This window comes from Emiliania huxleyi, assembly GCF_000372725.1.
Source record: "Emiliania huxleyi CCMP1516 unplaced genomic scaffold EMIHUscaffold_11, whole genome shotgun sequence".
Taxonomy (NCBI): Eukaryota; Haptophyta; order Isochrysidales; family Noelaerhabdaceae; genus Emiliania; species Emiliania huxleyi.
In genome coordinates, this window is record NW_005201792.1 from 383,718 (window position 1) to 401,920 (window position 18,203).

At 66.8% G+C, this 18,203-nt stretch overlaps 4 protein-coding genes across 4 annotated transcripts in view; 3 read left to right on the forward strand and 1 right to left on the reverse strand.

The window, feature by feature from the left end:
* Nucleotides 1-596, forward strand: part of EMIHUDRAFT_199980 (hypothetical protein) — a gene marked incomplete at both ends in the record, with an annotated part of 1,280 nt that extends 684 nt beyond the window's left edge. Inside the window, 2 exons of the mRNA XM_005791873.1 lie at nt 154-321; nt 465-596. Coding sequence (XP_005791930.1) covers nt 154-321; nt 465-596 — 300 coding nt within the window. The remainder of the gene's footprint in view (nt 1-153; nt 322-464) is intronic.
* A 3,540-nt stretch (nt 597-4,136) lies between these two features.
* Nucleotides 4,137-7,637, reverse strand: EMIHUDRAFT_462151 (hypothetical protein). The gene is made up of 3 exons (XM_005791874.1): nt 6,624-7,637; nt 6,186-6,267; nt 4,137-6,082 (listed from the first exon to the last, which is right to left on the reverse strand). Exons 1-3 carry the CDS (start codon nt 7,628-7,630, stop codon nt 4,181-4,183), a joined length of 2,991 nt encoding a protein of 996 aa, XP_005791931.1. The 5' UTR covers nt 7,631-7,637; the 3' UTR covers nt 4,137-4,180.
* Nucleotides 7,638-8,308: 671 nt separating this feature from the next.
* Nucleotides 8,309-10,570, forward strand: EMIHUDRAFT_448844 (hypothetical protein; the record flags this gene model as incomplete). The annotated part of the gene is made up of 8 exons (XM_005791875.1): nt 8,309-8,773; nt 8,851-9,150; nt 9,227-9,406; nt 9,474-9,606; nt 9,693-9,782; nt 9,858-10,270; nt 10,408-10,454; nt 10,544-10,570. 6 exons carry the CDS (start codon nt 8,309-8,311, stop codon nt 10,031-10,033), a joined length of 1,344 nt encoding a protein of 447 aa, XP_005791932.1. The 3' UTR covers nt 10,034-10,270; nt 10,408-10,454; nt 10,544-10,570.
* Nucleotides 10,571-14,722: 4,152 nt separating this feature from the next.
* On the forward strand, nt 14,723-18,049 carry EMIHUDRAFT_199987 (hypothetical protein; the record flags this gene model as incomplete). Its single annotated transcript, XM_005791876.1, has 8 exons — nt 14,723-14,809; nt 15,158-15,217; nt 15,297-15,550; nt 15,909-15,988; nt 16,056-16,837; nt 17,037-17,483; nt 17,728-17,766; nt 18,008-18,049. 8 exons carry the CDS (start codon nt 14,723-14,725, stop codon nt 18,047-18,049), a joined length of 1,791 nt encoding a protein of 596 aa, XP_005791933.1.
* Nucleotides 18,050-18,203: the final 154 nt, after the last annotated feature.

Genomic DNA, 18,203 nt, shown 5'->3' on the forward strand with positions numbered 1-18,203 from the left:
CTCTCCCTCGCCGTCTCCGTCTGTATATCCCTATCCATCTCCCTCTCCGTCCCTCTCCCTCCCCTTCCACGCGCCACCACTACTCCACTGCCAGCACCGCTCCACTGCTACCACCACCGCCCGAGCTCCGCTCTCGCCACCACACCCCCTTAGGTCCACCACGTCGCCTTTGAGCCCGCGCCGCTGCAGGAGGGGAAGGACCGCCCGCCCGCCTCGCACGCCTTCGCCTCGGTCGGCGCCGACGGCCGAATCTGCTTTTGGGAGTTCCGCGCCGACGGCAAGGGGGAGGACGGGGGCGGGCCCCCGCCGAACGGCGCCGACGTGCCCTCGCCGGGCTTCCGCGAGGCCTCGCCCGAGAGGACCCGAGATCGCACGAGATTGCCCTAGACTGCCCGGGGGGGGGGGGGAAGGGGCGGAAGGGGCGGCGGCCTGCAAGGCCCACCTTCCCGCCGCCGCCGCCGCAGGTGCCGCTCCTCGCTCCTCTCGCCTCGGTGCCGCTGCACGAGCGGCCCGTCGCCGCGCTGCTGTACGGCCGAGGCGAGATGCACACGGCGTGCGCCGGCGGCTTCGTCAAGACGTTTGCGCGGGTCTCATGACCCAGGCTCTCGAGAGCGCCGGAGAGCTTGCTTGTCGGGGCGTCGCTCAGCGCGAATTCGCACGTGTCGGTGGGCTGGATGCGCGGGCCGCGGGCCCGGGCGCGCGGGCGGCGCCGCAGGTGAGTGCGGGAGCCGGGAGAGAGCTGCGGGCACCCCCGCGCGCGGCGTGGGCCGTGGCGTATATCTACTCAATCTACGGTAGCCCCGCACCCCTCCCCGCCCCACACGCCACACCGCGGCGGCTGGAGATAGCAGCATGTGTGCAACCTAACTTAACAATAAATCACTTTCGCCTCTCCTCGAGCTACGCCGCTCCGCTCACTGTCACTCCTCCCCGGGAGCAGCAGAGACAATCACTCTGCCGCCTTCATATACGCCGGGGGGTCGCAGTGTTTGCGGCTGACCTACCGCCGTCTCAGCCACCTCGACGATGGGCCCAGGCTCACAGCCCGGTGCAGCCGCGCGCTCGCCGTCCGGCATCGCCTCCGCATGGGCGTTGGCGGCCTGTGCCATCGCCGCTGTCTGGTCCGCCTCCTGTTGCAGGCGGTCGAGGGCCGCGGCGCGGTCCGACTCGGAGCGGAGGCCGTTGACGCGGTGCAACGTCGGCCAGTCGTAGATGGGCGACTTTTGCAGCTCCAGCAGGAGGACCACACCTCTCGCACTGCGCTCGATCCGCCAGTCGCACCGCTCGGGGTCGACGGCGCCGTGCAACTGAAAGTCGAGGAGAGCGGCACCAGCCGGCGTGGCGGCTGGGTTCAGCGGCGGAGCGACGACCTTGAGCCAGTTGCGCTTGAATTCGACGCGACACTGCCGGCCCGTGGCGCTCGCTGCAAGCGGGACCGTGGCGCGCAGCTCGCCGTGCTTTCGCTGTGACCAGCGCACGCCGAGGAGGCCGTCTGGATCCACCTCTGACCCGAGCGCGCGCTCGCGGCCGTCGGGCCGGGCTGGAGCGTCGTCGTCGTCGTCCGACACGGCGAGAGAGTCCCACTTGGAATAGTCTGGCATGCTCTGGCGCTGGCCGAGCCTCCTGCGAGAAGCGGGCCACAGGAGCGCCGACTTGTTCACAGCCAGTTCACAGCCTTGTTATGAGAAGAAAATACAACCGAAAACCGGTGTGTATGCCTTGCTCCTTTAGGTGCTTTTAATACGTTCTGATTCTTGTGCTGATACTTGCGTCCGAGACTGCTTGCGTTACGTCTGGGTTTTCTTTTGTGTCGGCGCCTGTCTCGGTGCGAGTTGTTCCCCTTTGGGTTGGACCTCTATCTAGTTGTTCCCCTTACAGCAGTGGCGGTCCGCTCACTGCGGTTTCTCTTGCTGCCGGCTGTCCGCCGACAGAATTTAAACCCGGGATTCCACTCTCGCGCACGACAAAGAATTTTACGAAGGACTCGGACGACTCAAGGCACGGGACTGGCGGCACTGGGACTTAATTTTACCAAACTCTCTCACACGACACTGGCACGGCTAGCACCACACTCCTCTCCTTAAATCCCTGTGTGTGGTGGCGGCGTGCCGTCCTCCCATCCCTCCCTTGGCTGGCACTTGGAGCACTTGGAGTGCAGTCATCAACCTCACATCCAGGGCCAGGGAGCTAAGAAGCGCACCCAGCGGGCCGGATGATCGGCATCGGGCTACGGGCTAGAGAGCCCTGACCCCTAGGGGGGTGCGCGCGTTCGCAGGGAGGAAAGGGCCGTAAAGTAAACACGCGTCCCCGAGCCTGTTTTCTTTCTTTTCTTTACTGGCACGGGAGTGGCGCGCACTGGCACTAACACAGATACATCACAAGCGCAAAAAATCCGTCACTTGCTTGCGGCGCTGCTTCTCGCCACGCTCCAGAGGAGACCAGGACCATCTCCAGGCTGTGTGACTCGCGTCTGCGCATTTGTTCGCCCCTCGTAACGACATGGCCGCTCTATCCTACACACATAGTCTCGGTTATCCGATAGACGTTCGCGCCCCCACGTCGCAGACGAGCGCGCCAGTAGCCTCGCCCTCGAGCTCGGCCTTCCACCGGCAGGAGCTAAACGTGCCGCAGCTCACGAAGCACTTGACGATATTCCTCGCGATCTCCACCGCATCGTCGGTCTCGTCCAGCCACGAGTCGTCGGAAGGCGTAGTCCAGATCAGCCAGTCGATGCCCCCGAGGCTGGGCATGAGGAAGGCGAGGCACAGGCCGAAGACCTCCGCGCTGTACGAGACGAGGGCGACGGTGTGAGACCGGTTTGTGCGGACGAGGAGGTAGCCTTGGACACCGACAAAGGTGATCCCAAAACACCACGCCATGCAGAGAGCCACCACTCGCATCCGTTGCACCGTCGTGAGCGGACCGTACAAGTTGTTGGCCGGCTCGGTGTCGAACAGGTGGGCGAAGGCGTTCTCGCAGCGGCTGAGCTGGATCGTCTCCATGAGCATGCAGAACAGCATGGACGTGGGGGCTGCCACGTTGTGGTATTGCTAAAAATCTTTCTCTCATGACTCATGTGCACTCTCTCTGCATGTGCATGTTGAGAGAGAGATTTTTAGCAATTGTTGTTTTTGTTGCATGTTGTGCATGTGCATGGAATGGGAGAAAAGGGAGAGAGGGCTGGCGTCTCTCTCTCTTGCTTGTTGTATGAGGTGCTCGAGTGAGGTCCCATGGTCCCTTGCCTACGTCATTGCCTTCGCCGCTTTGTTTGTGTGTTGCCTCCGTCGAAGCCTCCGCCACCCTCGCCTTCCACACCTTGACCTCCACCAGCTGCCTCCCCCGCCTCCGCCTGCCCGGGGCCGCTGCCGTAGTGCTCCCCGGCGGGCGGGCGGGCGGATGAGGGCCGCGCTCGTCTCCTCTGCAGCTTCCAGAGAGAGAGAGTCTCTCTCTCTCTCTGCTTCCATGCTATTGGCGCGCAGATACGCGAGAAGAAAGCGTCCGCGCGAGGCGTGCTGAGAGTAAGGGCAACGGTCCCTAGGTTGAACTTTACGATCGTATCGCCGAAGTGCGAAAAGAATTTGCGACCAATCGCCTTCAAAGAGAGTCGAAGTCGGGTAGTCGGGTAGGGCCGATGCCTGCTGTCTTTGTCCTGCTGCTGACCCTATTAGGCATCAGCGCCGGCCTGCGCTTGCCAAGGTGTGCGGTCGCCACCTCGAAGCAGGGCTCGCTCCCCATTCGCGTCGCCGTCCTGCAGGAGCTGCTTCGCGCTCCGCTAGCGAGGATCTCACAGGCAGAGCTGGCTGAGCTCAAGCTGGAGCTGTCCGAGATGCAGCAGCTCTTAGTCGACCCCGGCGAGCTGGTGGAGGTGTGTGAGCATCCCCACGGCCCGCAGTATGTGCCCAAGGCGATGCGCGGTTTCAGCGCCTGAGAAGAGATCGCTCTCCTGAGGAAGGAGAGTACGGGTATTTTGCAGTCGAACAGGGCGCTCTAAGAGGCGCCCGAACCTGCCTATGTGCCTCCATGCGGTGCTGTTATTTGCCCGCAGATCCCGCTCTCGTTCGGAATCGTGCGTGCCGATCGGTGACGGTCTGGACTCTACCGGTGGTGGTGTGTCTGGTGTTTGTGCATGCGACATTGTGTTGTTAACTGAACCTTATGTGCTCATCCGTTATACCGCACATCAGCCCGGCTCATACGACGGGGACGAGTCCTCGCGTGAGCGGGGCGAGTCGTAGATCCTCGGCGCCTTGCCGAGCGGCATCTCCTGCCAGCCGTCGATGTCGTGCGCCTGCACTCCTGCGGAGCCGCCACCGCCCGGCAAAAGTGCCGAGAGTGGGCCCATGCCGAGCGCGGCTGCGGCGACGGCCGCGCGCTCGTCCTCCGAGTCCGCCCACTCCTCCTCGTCCTCCGAGTCTGTGCAGGCCTCGCACACCACCTCGACGCCGCTCCCAAGCTCGCCCTCGGCGTCCGCAAACACGACGTCCGACGGCGTCGCGCTCGCCTCGCCCGCCACCGCGACGAGAGACGCGCTCACAACCTCCACCGCCCCTTTCCCTGCCCCCCCTTCCTCCCCCTCCCCCTCCTCCTCCTCCGTCTCGGTCTCGGAACCCTCCGAACCCTCCGCCCGTGCCACCGCCGCTGCCCGCGCGCTCGTGAACTGCTCGTACCGCGCACGCCGCCGCACCTGCGCCCTCGAGTTGGCGAGCACATGCGCCGCCCTCTCCATCGCCTCCCGCCGTGCGTGAGCCAGGCTGCTCCCCGCGCCACTCGGGGCCGGGACCGCAGCCTCTTCCGCCGAAGCAAATGCGGCGGGCGGCGGTGCGGCGGGCGGCGGCGCAGCGGGCGGCGGTGCGGCGGGCGGCGGCGCGGCGGGCGGCATGGCGGGCGGTGGCGGGGCCGACGCAGCGACCTCCGTCAGAGCCCAGACTGCATCGGCGCCAGAGCCGCTCGACACCCAGAAGGCGGACGGCTGGCGCAGCTCGCGCGAGAGAGCGGCGAGCACGGAGGAACGCTCTGCCCGCCTCTCGAGCCCGGCAGCAGAGGCGATGGCGCCGACGCGCTGCACGACGGCGTCGCGCCGCAGCGGCCCGCCGCGCAGCGCCGCCGCGATGAGTCCGCGCAAGCCTCCTGGCGCCGGGTCGGCAAAGTCGACCCGCCAACGCGGCGCTGCAGCCCTCGCCTGCGCCAGCTCGGCTCGCGCCGGCCCGCTCGCCGCGTCGGAGCCGCTGCGGGCGGCGTCGGTGCTCGAGCCCGCCCCCAGCGCGGCCCTGGCCTGGGCGAGGCCGCGCCAGCGCTGCAGCAGCGCGGTGGCCGCCTCTGCCACTGCGCCCCCCTCGTGCTCCTTTCGCACGGCGTTGACTGCCCTGCCGACGCCGGTTGCGCGCAGCAGCTCGACCGTCACTGGCACGGGCCCGAGCTCGGCGAGGGCGGCGAGGAGGAGCTCCGCCGCCGCGCCAGGTGTGGACAGCCGCGCGACGAGGGCGCGCAGCCGCTTCTCTGCGAGCCCTCCCGCCGGCTTCGGCGCAGACACCACCCTCGGCTCCAGGGCAGCGGGCAGCGTGTTGCGCGCGCGAGGGGCGGGCAGAGCCGGGGCGTGCAGTGGGCAGAACCACGTCTCGCGCCCCGCCTCCGCCTCGCTCCTGAAGCCGGCGCACGCCAGGCACGCCCAGCGCGTGCAGCCGCCGGCGTCGCACCCGACGGAGGGCGTCACCACCTCGCCCGCCTCGTCGTCGAGCAAAGTGCCGCACCGGCAGCAAGTGGACTCCTGAGCAGGCGGCGCCGCCACTCCGGCCGGCCGCTCCTCGCCGTCCTCGTCGATCGGCTCGATGACGAACTCGCCGCCCTGCGCCCCGCCGCCACCCAACGCCGCCGCCGCCGTGCGCTCCTCGCGCTCCTTCTCCTCGGACTGCCACGCGTCATCGGCGGCCTGGTCGAAGTCCTCCTCGGGCCGCGCGGCGGCGGGCGGCGGCGCGGCAGGCGGGAGCGCCCGGAAGCGCGCGTCGAGGGAAGCGATGGCTCGGCGTCGCTCCGCACAGAACGCCTCACTCGGCAGCGCCACCTGCTCCGCAAACTTCTCGAGCTCCTGCAGAGGGGAGGGGAGCCCCTTGTCTGGAATGGCGAGGGCGGCGGCGGTGGCCACCGTGGCGCGGCGGAGGCGCGGGCACGCCAGGCGTGCCGCGTCACACCTCCCTCGCAAAGGGCTCATTTGAGGCGTGCGCGAGCGGGAAGGAGCGGCACGAAGCGCCGATGCGCAGCTCGAGCTCAAGCCTGCGGGTATGCACGGGGAGCGCGGAGCGGGAGGGTGGGGGGGGGGAGGACGCGGCGGCGGGAGGCGTGCGCCGAGGGGCGTCGGGCGGCGGGGCGGCGGCGCCTGGTCGAGGCCTGCCCTCGCGCCGACTCGGAGGAGTGGAGCGCCGCGCCTTGCCGCATGTGGACGAGCTCCGCCGCCCGGTGCACAGACTCGCCTCGCGCCGTGCCGATGAAGACTCGCACGAGGCAACCGGCGAGGGTCGAGGGGAGCGCGGCGACCAGCGCGCTGCCGGCCGGGCCAGCGAGCGCCCCGCTCGCCCACCGCTCCAGGTGCGCCTACATCTCGGGCCAATCTCGCGTCATCAGTCTCGGACCACGCTGCGGCTGGTCGTCTCCCCGCAGCGAGGTGCGCCCGCGAGACGCGCGCGCCCTCGAGCGCCGCGCGCGTCGCCGCGCTCAGAGGCTCGCGCGGCGGCTCGTACAGCGGCTCGTCGAAGCGGGGCTTGCCTCCGTGCCGCCGCACCAGCGCGAGCAGGGGCGTGTAGATGCCAGGAGGGTGGCGCGACGAGCGGAGCGGAAGCGAGGGAGGCAGCGTCCGAGCTCCGAACCACTCGTTCAGTTGCGAGGCCTCGAACGGGCCCTGGACCGCCTGCCTCTCATCCTTGTAGTACCAGAGCACTCGGCCGGCGGCGGCGGCGACTGCCGCGGCTGCTTCGGAGAGGGCGGCGCTGGAGGCGGCGCCGGAGTTCTTGAGGGCGGTGCCAGAGGTGGCGGCGCTGGAGGTAGCGGGGAGGGCGGCGCTGGAGGTGGCGGGCTGGGGCTCAAGAGTGGCGTGCGCCGCGGCGACGACCGCCTCAATCTCCGCCGCGGCCGTGGCTGTGTCGGGCGGTGGAGGCGAGAGCTCGGCCGCGGCGGCGCTGGCGGAGGCGGTGCCAAGCGCCAAGCCGCAGCGAACCACGACTTCCGGGCCGCCAGCCTCGAGGGGCAGCTCGACCGTCGCAATCTCGTGCATCACGACCGAGGCGCCTCCGGGAAGCTTGAGCACACCGACACGCCCGCGCTCAGCCATGAAGGCGCCGAGCCGCACCAGCCGTCGCAAGTCGGCCTCTCGGGCTTTGGCTGTGCGCACACTGAGCTCGAACGAGTGCCATCCGTTCGAGGAAAGCAGGCGCTCCCTCTCGTGGGGAACCGGCTCCCCCAACGCGCTCAGGTACCGACGCTCTCTCTCCTCGACCGCAGAGCGCTTGAAGAGGACCATTCGTATCTCCTCGGGAAGGATGGCAGCCGATGTGGCGGAGGAGGAGAGCTTGCACACGCGCTTCCATCCGTCGTCGCTTGCACTCGAATGTGTGTAGAGCCAACCCCGCCATTTGTCCGTCATTGCGGATGGGTCTCGCGCGAGCAATAAGTTACGTTAAGTTCACGTGGCTTGGGTCCCCGTGGCTCTTAAAAGTGGGCTGTTTAATTAAGAGCTGCCCGGGCCGTTTGAGCTGCCCCCCTCCCCGCCCCCCGCCCCCACCCCCCTTCCCCCATCAACAACACTGGGTTCCGGCTCCAAGCCAGATAGGGGGCTTTGTTGACCCCCGTGTGGACACCCCTATGAAAGTCTCTCTCTCTCCCCTATGGCCAAGCCTATACAACAGGTAGGTATGTCCGGTTTTGACCGCCACGGAGGGCCCTGCAACAGGTAGGTACCCCTATTTTCGTCTTTTTTCGCTTCGCTGCGCGGCCTGGGGATAGGTAGGTAGGGCGTTTCGGCGCTCGATGTTCACAGCCTTGTTATGAGAAGAAAATACGTCCTATGGCGCTATGCGCTGGTCTGTGAGAGGTTGAGGTGCGAGCCCTGGAGGCCCTGGGGATGGGGGGAGACTACCCGCGGGCCTAGAAGGCCCGCGCGTTCACACCACCCACTACCGGGTATCTCCCAGGCGCCTCCGTTTCGTTCACGTGTGTCCGAGCGCCTCTTTCACTCGCTCTGCAGGCACCGATGGTCCCCCGGGGGGGCTCAGTTGAAGATCGGTGGGTATCTCCGACTATCTGCCGAGACCCCTGTCGGCAAATGCTAACGACACGCCGTGCCTTCGCAGCGCTCCTCGCCCTGATCGCTGGACTCGCCTGGAAGCAGCCCGGTGTTACGCGAGCAGCGAGCGATTCAGACCATGCGGCGGCGGATCGCACCACACTGACGAGGACGCTCTCCCGACGAGATCGTGAGCTGGAAGAGCTCGAGGCGCGGATCGCTATGCTGAAGGCGCGGTACGCTGATAGATTGGCCACGCTCAAGGCAGCCAAAACGACACCTGGAAACCGAAACACAAGCTTTCCGGGGGACTCCGGTCTGCTCGCTCGTGAAGTCGTCGCTGCTGCTGCGTTGGTGATGCTCGCCGCGGCAGCCGCATTCTGGCCAGCTACAGACGATGCACGGCTGCAGCGGTGGACCCTTACCATCAAAAATCCCGCGCTCGAGGCACGCTTCACTGGTGATGCGTTCCGCTCCGCCTACTCGCCTCTCGTTGTCTTCCTGGCGTGCTGAAGAGACGCCGAGCGCATCCTGTGCCGCACACCACTGAGTGACGCGTGTCTTTCTCTGCTCTTGCATAGGTGGTCTGGTCCGCGTTGTATACAGCCCTTGCCGTGGGATTCCCGGCCATCCGAGAAGCCGGGATGGCGACCGCTCTCGCCGGAGTCGTGTTGGCCGTCGCTCGCCGGAGGACGGGCCGCATGGCGGACCAGCAGCGGGCGCGCGCGCTGTTTGGCCTCGCGCTCAATGCCACGGCGGTTGTGGGCTGGGCCGCGCTGCTGCTCCTCTTCCGGCTCCACCCGCCCGAGCCGAGGCACCCCGGCCTGGTGGTGGTGGTTGCGCTGATGCGGTGCCTCGTCTCTCTCTACCTGCGCCACTCGGCCACCCCGTGGCAGCCGCGCGCCGCAGTCTCCGAACCCTCTATGATGAGCCTTCTCGGCACCTTCCTGTACACAGGCCATCCCGTGGCAGTCGCGCGCCGCATACGCCGCAACCAACGCGAGACGCGGGCAGAGCGGGCAGAGCTGTGACGGCCCGCACGCTGAGAGCCGTCGAGGTTCGGTGTGCAGGCGATCGGGAGCGCCGTGCTGCCGCAGCTGTCTGTGCTCGGCCGGCCAGCGGAGCCTCTCCTGCTGGGCGGGGCGGCTCCTGCTCGGCGAGGTCTCCCGAGGTCGCGGTGCCACCGCCTCGAGGTGTCGCGTAGGCGGAGCACTACTGCTCGGCGAGGCGGCAGGCTACCTCCTCGAGCGGCGCATGCGACTCGCCTTCCTCGAGCGAGCCGCCGCCGCCGGGCAGTTGCTCGCCCCCGCTGCGCCGCCGCCGCTCGAGCCGTGGACGTGCGCCCCAATGAGAGAGACACACCGGCGGCGCGCCAGGGAGCGCACACGCCACTCGACCGCTGCGCTTCTCCCTGTCCCGGCAGGCTCCAGTTCGTCGACCGGGACATGGAGGCGCAGTACACGTCCAAGGCCTTCCGCTCTGCCTTTTTGCCGTTCCTGGTCTTCCTCGGCATGTGCGAGCCGCCTTCGAGCTGGTCCTCGCTGCCAGGCTCGCAGCCTCCCACGAGCCTTCCACGTACTTCCGACAGGTGTGCCGCGTTCGACTTGGCCCTCTCCTGCGTCCTCCAGAACGACTTCTTGCTCGACGAGCTCTGCGGCGAGCTCGTCTGGCTCGCATCCTTGGCGGGTGCGCGCTGGCGGGCAGACCGCATGCACGACCAGCAGCGCGCCCGTTTGCTCTTTGGTCGCACGCTGGTCGGCCTGACGGTGGTGCTGGTCGCCGCCATGCTCCTCCTCCACCCGCCCACGGGCAGCATCTACCCGCTCCACTTCTTCGTCTTTAACGAGGCGCTGCTCCTGCTGCTGTCCGTCGTCTACCTGCGCTACTCGGCCATCTTGGACGCGCACCGCTTCGCGTGGATCGCAGTCGTCGTGGCTGGCTTCACCTTGTCGCCGCCCGTCACGGAGATCGGCCACCCGGGCGAGCCTCTGCTGATCGGAGGCGAGATGTGGCCGAGATGTGACCGAGATGTGGCCGAGATGTGGCCGAGATGTCGCCGAGCCGCTGCTGATCGGAGGCACTACTGGGTGATCCCCGCTCGGCCACCTGAGATCACCCGAGATCACCCGAGAGATTAGGCGCGCTGATGCTCGGCGAGGCGCTCGGCTACCTGATGGAGCAGCACGTGCGCCTCGCCCTCGAGACCCGTCCACGACATGTCCACGGCATGTCCGCATGCTCACGGCGTGACGCATCCACGCACCTAAACCCTAGGTCCGCTTCGCGTTTCTGGATCGAGATGCGGCCGCCCTCCCGCCGCCGCTTTCAGCCAACGACATCGTCATCGACCGCGTCCTCGGCAGGGGCGGCCAAGGCACGGTCTACGCGGGCCGCTGGCTCGGCATACAAGTCGCCCTCAAGGTGAGATCTCACACTATCTCCCGCGATCTCCCACAATCTCCGCATACACGTCGCCCTCAAGGTGACGGCGGAGAGGGCGGGCGGTGCCAGCTCGCAGCTAGCTCGCAGCCTTCCCCCTCTGCTTTCCGTGCATCGGTCACCCTCTCGCCTCACCCTCTCACCCCCTCCCCCCCCTCCCCCCCCCTCCCCCTCCCCCCCCCTTCCCCTCCCCCACTCCCCCCCCACTCGCCCCTCGCAGGTGACGCGCGGCGGGCAGACCTCGCGGCGGCTGCAGGACGAGGCGCGCCTCCTCGCCCGGCTCCGCCACCCGTCGATCTGTACCCTCTTCGGCGCCACAACCTTGTCGGGCGGCGGCGGCGCGCTCGTGCTCGAGCTGATGCAGACCTCGCTCAGCGAGCTGCTCAGGCGGGGCGAGCCCCTCCGGGCGGGGCTGGCGGCCAGGATCGCGGCCGAGGTTGCGACGGGCATCTCCTTCTTGCACGGCAACGGCGTCATGCACCGCGACATCAAGCCGAGCAACGTGCTCCTCGATACGGAGTACCACGCAAAGGTGGCCGACTTTGGCATCGCGCGGCTCGTGGGCAGCTGCGGCGCCGCCTCTGCGAGCGACGCGTCGACGGCGCCGGTCTCCAGTTCCGGTGCCGAGGCGGCACTCTACACGTCGGGCGTCGGCACGGAGCGCGCTTGATGCCGCCGCGCCGGGAGGGGCGTCTCTTTACAGCGCGACGCTGTGAGCAGGCACGAAGCGCTTCATGGCGCCAGAGGTGCGCGCCCAGCCTCGTGGCGCATCTGGACAGGCGCCCGTGGCGGGCTACGACGAGCGGTGCGACACCTTTTCGTACGGGATGCTGCTCTGGTCCCTCATGCACGAGGTGGCCGTCCCGCCCTCGTCCGCGTCGCGGCCGCCGCTGAGCCTCTCGCCCGACCGCGCCGTCTACTCGGACCTCATCACTCGCTGCTGGCAGCAAGACCCGGGTCTGCGACCGAGCATGCAGGTGGTGGCCGCCGAGACCATCGCGGCCGCAGAGACTAGCGGCCTCGCGTTGTGGGAGCCCGCCGCGTCGCCCGCGATAGACAGCAGCGTGCGGGAACCGGGATGATTGGTTGGACGTTTCCGGCGAGTCTGCTGCACTCCCTGCACATGACTTACGACACGACTAGAGCGGAGAGAGAGGTCGTCAGTTTGTAGTTTATGCAGTAGCACGCTTAAAACGCACACTGGCACACACCCCTCCAGAATACACACACACACACACACACACACACACACACCGTCACACTAACGCTGGATTAGACTTAAGAGACATCAGTCAGAGAGACGCCGCGGCCGCCCCACACCGTTCCAGTGCTTGCCATTTACTGGTAAATGTGTGGTATTCACCACTTATTTGATTCTCCTGGGGAGTGGTATGGTATGAGCAGATAGTGGTATGGTGAAATACGAAACTCCGTGGCAATTTTTGGGCTCTGAGCCGAGTCTGGGCTGGTTTGCGGCCAAATTCAGCAAAAGGGCAAAATACCGGTATTTTGCCGATTTCTCCGATTTTTGTCAGATTTTGCCTCAGAAGTCGTGGTAAATCTTACCACCGTTTGATTGTTTTGGCCGTAGAGTGTTTGGTTGTTCTGGGTGGGCTATACCAGTAAATGGCAAGCACTGCACCGTTGCTTCGTGTGCGTGATTAGCCGTGAAAAGCTTATCTGCTGACCAGAGCGGCGGACTTCTCTTGCGACTTGCCCCTTGGTTGCGGCACGATGAGCGAGACCTGCTGCGGCATCGGTGTTGGCGAATAGGGACCTGCCGCTACGCGCTAGGGACCCGCCGCCGCTAGCAGGCCGCTAGCGGATTGCGCGGCTCTGGACTGGTCGGCTCCCACGATCGCGGCGTACCTGTTTCCTTTGCGTCCCTTTTGTCGCTTTTGCTGCCCCTCTTTGCCCCCTTTTCCCTCGCCGCGTAACTTGCACCCCTTTTGAAAAGTTTTAATGTATTTCTTTAAACCCATTTTCTACTCTCCTGAGCTGTGAACAGACGCACTTTGGGCTTTACACGTTTTTCTCGCCAAGTACTATCTATATTCTTTTGCTGATATTCTCCCCAGACCCTCTATATTCTCGAGAATATTCTCGAATATTGAGAATATTATATTTTTACCACGCGGCAGGTCGACGGAGGCCAAAAACCGCTCTAAAGTAGAGGTTTTGTGCTCCCAAACCGCCGAGGAACGTCCGAAACTTAAATTTTCCGTCTGCGTCGACCCAAAACCTACTGTTGAGGTGCAAAAGAGCTGTTCCGAGAAGCTCTAGTCAAGACCGTTCTAGACGCCGCGATTGTAACGTCGAGAATATTCAAGCATATCTTGAGACTCCGAGGTCAATCAAGGTCAAGGGCTGAAGAAAGCTCGTATATTCTTGAGAAAAAAGCCGGCCGGGGCATCTATGTTCTCGAGAATATTCTCGAATACGAAAGTGCGCGGGACCCTCTATATTCTCAAAGATATTCGAATATGGTGTCAGGGCCAAGACGCACTTGCATTCGCGCTTCGCCTTCGGGGGCAAGTACCAAATCCGCCAGGTTGGGCGTGCTTTCACAGCCTCACGAGAGTACCTTTTTTCTGCCTTTCGTGGTGTACCCTCATTTCGGGATGCGGTCGGGTCGGCCCAATGTCCACGTTTGGAGCACTTGGAGCACCTGGAGTCGGCGCTTATGACCGCGCAAGACATAAAGGGTGGCTAAGGGCTCTGCACGCAAGGCACCCGCGTCGCAGACGCGGTACCATTGACAAATCTGCAATATACCCCCAGAGCAAATAGCAAAATCCGAATACCGTGCACAAAAGGGGCGATGTCGGACGCAAGCCTTCACCTGGGGGTACAAGACATAAAATTGAAAGAACCTCCGCGACATCCGTGCTTTCTTGAGGGGAGCCGCTGATCGAGCCCAGCGTGCCCGCGGCCGCCTCCCGCGCAGCACCGCCGCTGGGGACGACACGCTGCGGAATCGGATCGAGCCCATGGAGGAGGAGGGCGCAGTCGGCGAATGGGTGGGAGGAGGGAGGGCGCAGTCGACGTTGTCGTGTCTGATTCAGAGGAGGAGTTGGAGGTGCTCCGGCAACCTGGCCTGATTCAGAAGCTCGCCACCGTTGTCACTCAACGTGCGTCATGCGTGATCGAGCTTGAGGGAGGAGCTCCGCTAACGATTCGGCCGGCAACCCAACGCCGCCCATACCCGCCACCCACAAAGCGCCTGCTCTACTATCCCGTACCACCCGCTTACTTTCCACTGATCATGCCCGTGATAGCACCACGGTAGTTGTGACCCCCCTCGCTGAGTGAGTGAGGAGCAGGAGAGAGAGAGCTTTTGTGGTGTTGGTGTACGCAATAACGGGACAGGGTGGTTGTCTCCCCTTCTACGTTCTAGCTCTTAGCATGAAGCTGCGCCCTGTGTCCAACCCCTTTTGCGCAGCAACACCTTAAACTTTTAGGCCCTCCAAATTCGGGTCGGAGCGTAGCGGACGGAGTGGGCCCCGAGTTTGAAAAGGGCGACGGACGCTTGCGTCCTAGCCTCCAACAACGCCTCCCCGGCGCAGAGAGAGGGGCCCCCGGAGGGATGCTCAACCGCCCCACGCCATGCCGCTTGCGGCGGTCCTATTCCCAGCTCCGCTGTGGGCCGTGCACGTCCCGTTATTCCTTTTTCGAGTGAAAATTCTTTTGGCCCAGAAAGAAAGAAAGAAAGAAAACAGACAACCCAAGGGAGGGATGGGAGGACGGCACGCCGCCACCACACAGGGATTTTAAGGAGAGGTGTGTGGTGCGCTAGCCGTCGCCCACCCTAGGGAGTCTGCCTCTTCCTATCTCTCTTCGCAGTCTCTCGCCGATTCTCGCTGCAACCTTCATGCCACCTCGCGGTCGTCCCACTCTCGTCGTTCTCTCCCTTGTCACTTCCTCCTCTGTCGCGTCGTTCTCTTCTGCCTCTTTGCCCAGTGTTGTGCGCGAGCGCTTGTAAAATTCTTTTGGCAAGTTCGAGAGCAGCAGAGGATGCCGCGCCGATCTGGCGCCTCCACCATCGCGCGCAAGCCGTCCGGCCTAGCGGTGACAATCTTGGGCCTCGTCGTGCTAGCCGTGGTGGTCATTGCGCTCTCGGCCACTGCTCCAATATCCACAGGCCGCCCGATGAACGCACAGCATCGAGCGCTGATCGGCGCACGAAGGCGTGCCGGGCCTGCCGCCGTCCTCGGGACACTGTCCAGCGTCGCCCTGGAGCAGTCGCAGCCCTCAGCCGAGGCTGCTCCTGCAGCGGCCGAGGCGAGAGCGGCCGAGGCGAGAGCGGCCGAGGCGAGAGCGGCCGAGGCGAGAGCGGCCGAGGTGGGAGCAGCCGAGGCGAGAGCGGCCGAGGCGAGAGGGGCCGAGGCGAGAGCGGCTGCGGCGACGGCGGCTGCATCGGCTGCAGTGACAACCCAGACAGGGCCCGAGGCGACCGTGCGGGTCGACCCTCCGCCGGTGCTTCCGTTGCGTCTGAGCGGTGGCGACGCGGTGGCTGCGCCGGCAGCAGTGCCACGCGCGGTACCAGTGAGTGCGACGAGCCGCCTGAGTAGTCGGAGCCTTCCTGTAGGCGCAGTGCCATGCGCGGTACCACTCCGAGTACGATGGCGTCGCGGTGGTGTGGGGCGACAAGAACGTCGTTGCCGACGCCGCTGCTTGCTGCGCGTCGTGCGAGGCCCACGCGACGGCGGCGACGGCAGAGGGCCGGACGGCGTGCAACGCGTGGGTCTTTTGCGGCGACGCGAAGGCGTGCGGCAGCAAGCTCGGCCACTGCTGGCTCAAGCACACGCAGGACCCGTCGCTGCCCGGCCACGCGTCGCACATGTGGACGGCGGGCGCGATCCTCCCGCCCGGCAAGACGCGCCGCTCGACTTCCGCCGCCACTCCCTGGACTCGCCCACGACCAGCCCGCGACAAGTCCCATAGGCAAGACGGCGCTCGACTTCCGCATCGCCGCGCGCGAGCGGCGCGCCGCGGCGCAGCAGCGCGAGCTGACTGTCCTCGAGGGCGCGGCGCTCACCGTCGGATTGCGCAACGAGACGGGGACGATCGAGGCGCCGACCCACCCGGGCTGCCCTCCCCGGCACCGGGAGGACGGCGTTGTTCCGTCGCTGAACCTTGTCCGAACCTTCCCGGAACTGCAGGTGCTCACCCCGCGTTGGGAGGGGGGCGGCGTGTCGAGGACCGCGCCTCCCTCGACCGAGCCCTCCTTCTCGTACCCTCTCCCGCTCACCGACCCAGAAGTCAACCTCGGGCCGTCTGGTGGGCTCGACCCGAGACGGCTGCTGCCTGGCGCCTCCCCGGGAGCCTTCCGAGCGCGTTGCTGTAGGCCACCTCGACCGGCGGGCAGACGGCTACTTCCACCTCGGAGACCTGACACTCCGCGCCGCGGCGGGCGACGGCGCCCTCGCCGATTGCGCCTCGGTCGGCGCCGGCGCAGTCCAGGCGGCGGCTCAAGGCGCGGCTCGCGAGGGCGGCGCGGCGGCGGGCAGCGGCGAGCTGTGGAGGCACGTGAGGCGGGTGCCGTTGCTGCGAGGCGCCGGCCGCGCCGGCAGGGGCGAGTGCCCGCTCTCTGCCTCCGGCCTCGAGGTCGAGCGGCAGGTTGTGGCCGAGGAGGCGAGGGCCGGAGGAGCCGTGGTGCTGCGGCTGCGGCTGTCCAACCGCGGTTCGAAGCCGATCAAGGTGGCGTCGCTCGGCCTGGCGATGCCCTTTGACCAGGACTTTGTGGGGCGGACGCTGCCGCAGGTGGCGGCCTCGTGCTCCTTCGTCGAGCCTTTCCTCGGCTTGGGCGGCGGCTACGTGCAGGTGACGCGCGCGACTGGGCGCGGGCCGGTGCTGCTGCTGCTCCCCGAGGCGGGGACCGTGCTCGAGGCGTGGAGGCCGTACCGGCACGAGGACCTGATGCGGCTCGACTTTATGTATGAGAACACGCACGAGCTGATGCTGCACACGGCCGGCCACGCGGCGCGCGAGTGGCGCAGCGCGAGCCCGTGGAACACGCCGAGCGAGGCGACTCTGCCGCCCGGCGGGGAGGCGACCTACGGACTCCGACTCGTCCTCTCGCCGAGCCTCGAGGCGGTCGAGGCGACGCTCCTTGCCGCCGGGCGCCCCGTCTGCCCCTCCTCTCGGAGCCTGGTCGGAGCCTTGCCGGAGCCTCCCCTAGGCGACGCTCCTTGCCGCGGGGCATCCAGTCGCCTCGCCACTGCCCGGCCCCGTCCTGCACTCCGACCTCGCTTCGGCCAGCATCGTGTTCCGCGCCCCCGCCCGCCTCCCCGAGCCTTGCATGAACCTTCCATGCACTTTCCTGCAGGCCAGCCTCGTGCTCCGCGTCCCCACCCGCCTCCCCGCCGGAGCTGACCCAACCCGCCTCGCGCCGGCCCTCGCTGCGGAGCCCGCGTCCGCCCTCGAGGCGACGCTCACGCACGCGCGCGTCGCGCCGCTGCAGCCCGCGCACACGGACGCCGGCCCCTTGGTCGCCGCAAGCGAGGCGGTCCTGCGCTACAGCCTCGTGCCCCGCTCGTCGCCCGAGGACCGTCGCGTTCGCCTCTCGGTGGCGCTTCCCGCCGAGCTGCTGCCGCCGCGCCGCGGCTCGCCCCTTGCAATGAGCATCCACTTGCACGTGGCGCCGCCCGCCTCCGAGCTCGTGGGCGCGCTCGGCGAGCACGGCGCGGCGAAGGGATACTTGCCGCTCGGCACCCCCGACCCGTGGCACCGCGACGGCGCCTTCTTCGGCTGGGACGCGAGGCGCGGCGAGCGGGTGAGCGAGGAGCGGCGCGTGTACATGTCGGGCCTCTCGGACGAGGCGGGCGCTACGTCTCGGCTAGACCTCGGCTAGGCTAGACCTCGGCTAGACCTCGGCTAGACCTCGGCTAGACCTCGGCTAGACCTCGGCTACATAACGGGCCTCTCAGACACGCACCGCCCACCCACGAGCACCGACCGCGTGGAGATGCAGGGGGTAGCCGATGCCCTTGCCCCTCACCAGCACACCCTGACCTTAGGCGGGCGCCGCGGCCGGCGTGGCCATGGCGGTCAAGCAGGTCGGGAGGGGCGATCATTATTATTATCATTATTATTATTATTGTTATTATTATTATTGTCAAGCAGGTCGGGAGAGGCGACGCGGCGCAGGTGGCGCTGCTCGAGGAGTACGTCGCCGCGACGCTCTACCAGGAGGCCCAACCGAACCGCACCCACTTCCTGCAAGCTGCGGACGACCAGATCCGCCTCTCGCAGCTCTGGCGCCATATCTCCCATGTCTCCCATATCTCCCTCTCGCAGCTCTGCTGGCGCCGGCCGGCCGCGCACCTCGCATGCGCATGACCCTCGAGACGCGGCCGCGTACCCCGCCTCCTCCACCCCCCCTCCCCGCCTCCCCCCTCCCCCCGCCCGCGGCCTCGTCGCGCCGCAGGTGGGATGACGACTTCAACGACCCGAAGTCGGCCAAGGGCCGCGCGGCGACCGCCGCTGCGCCCGG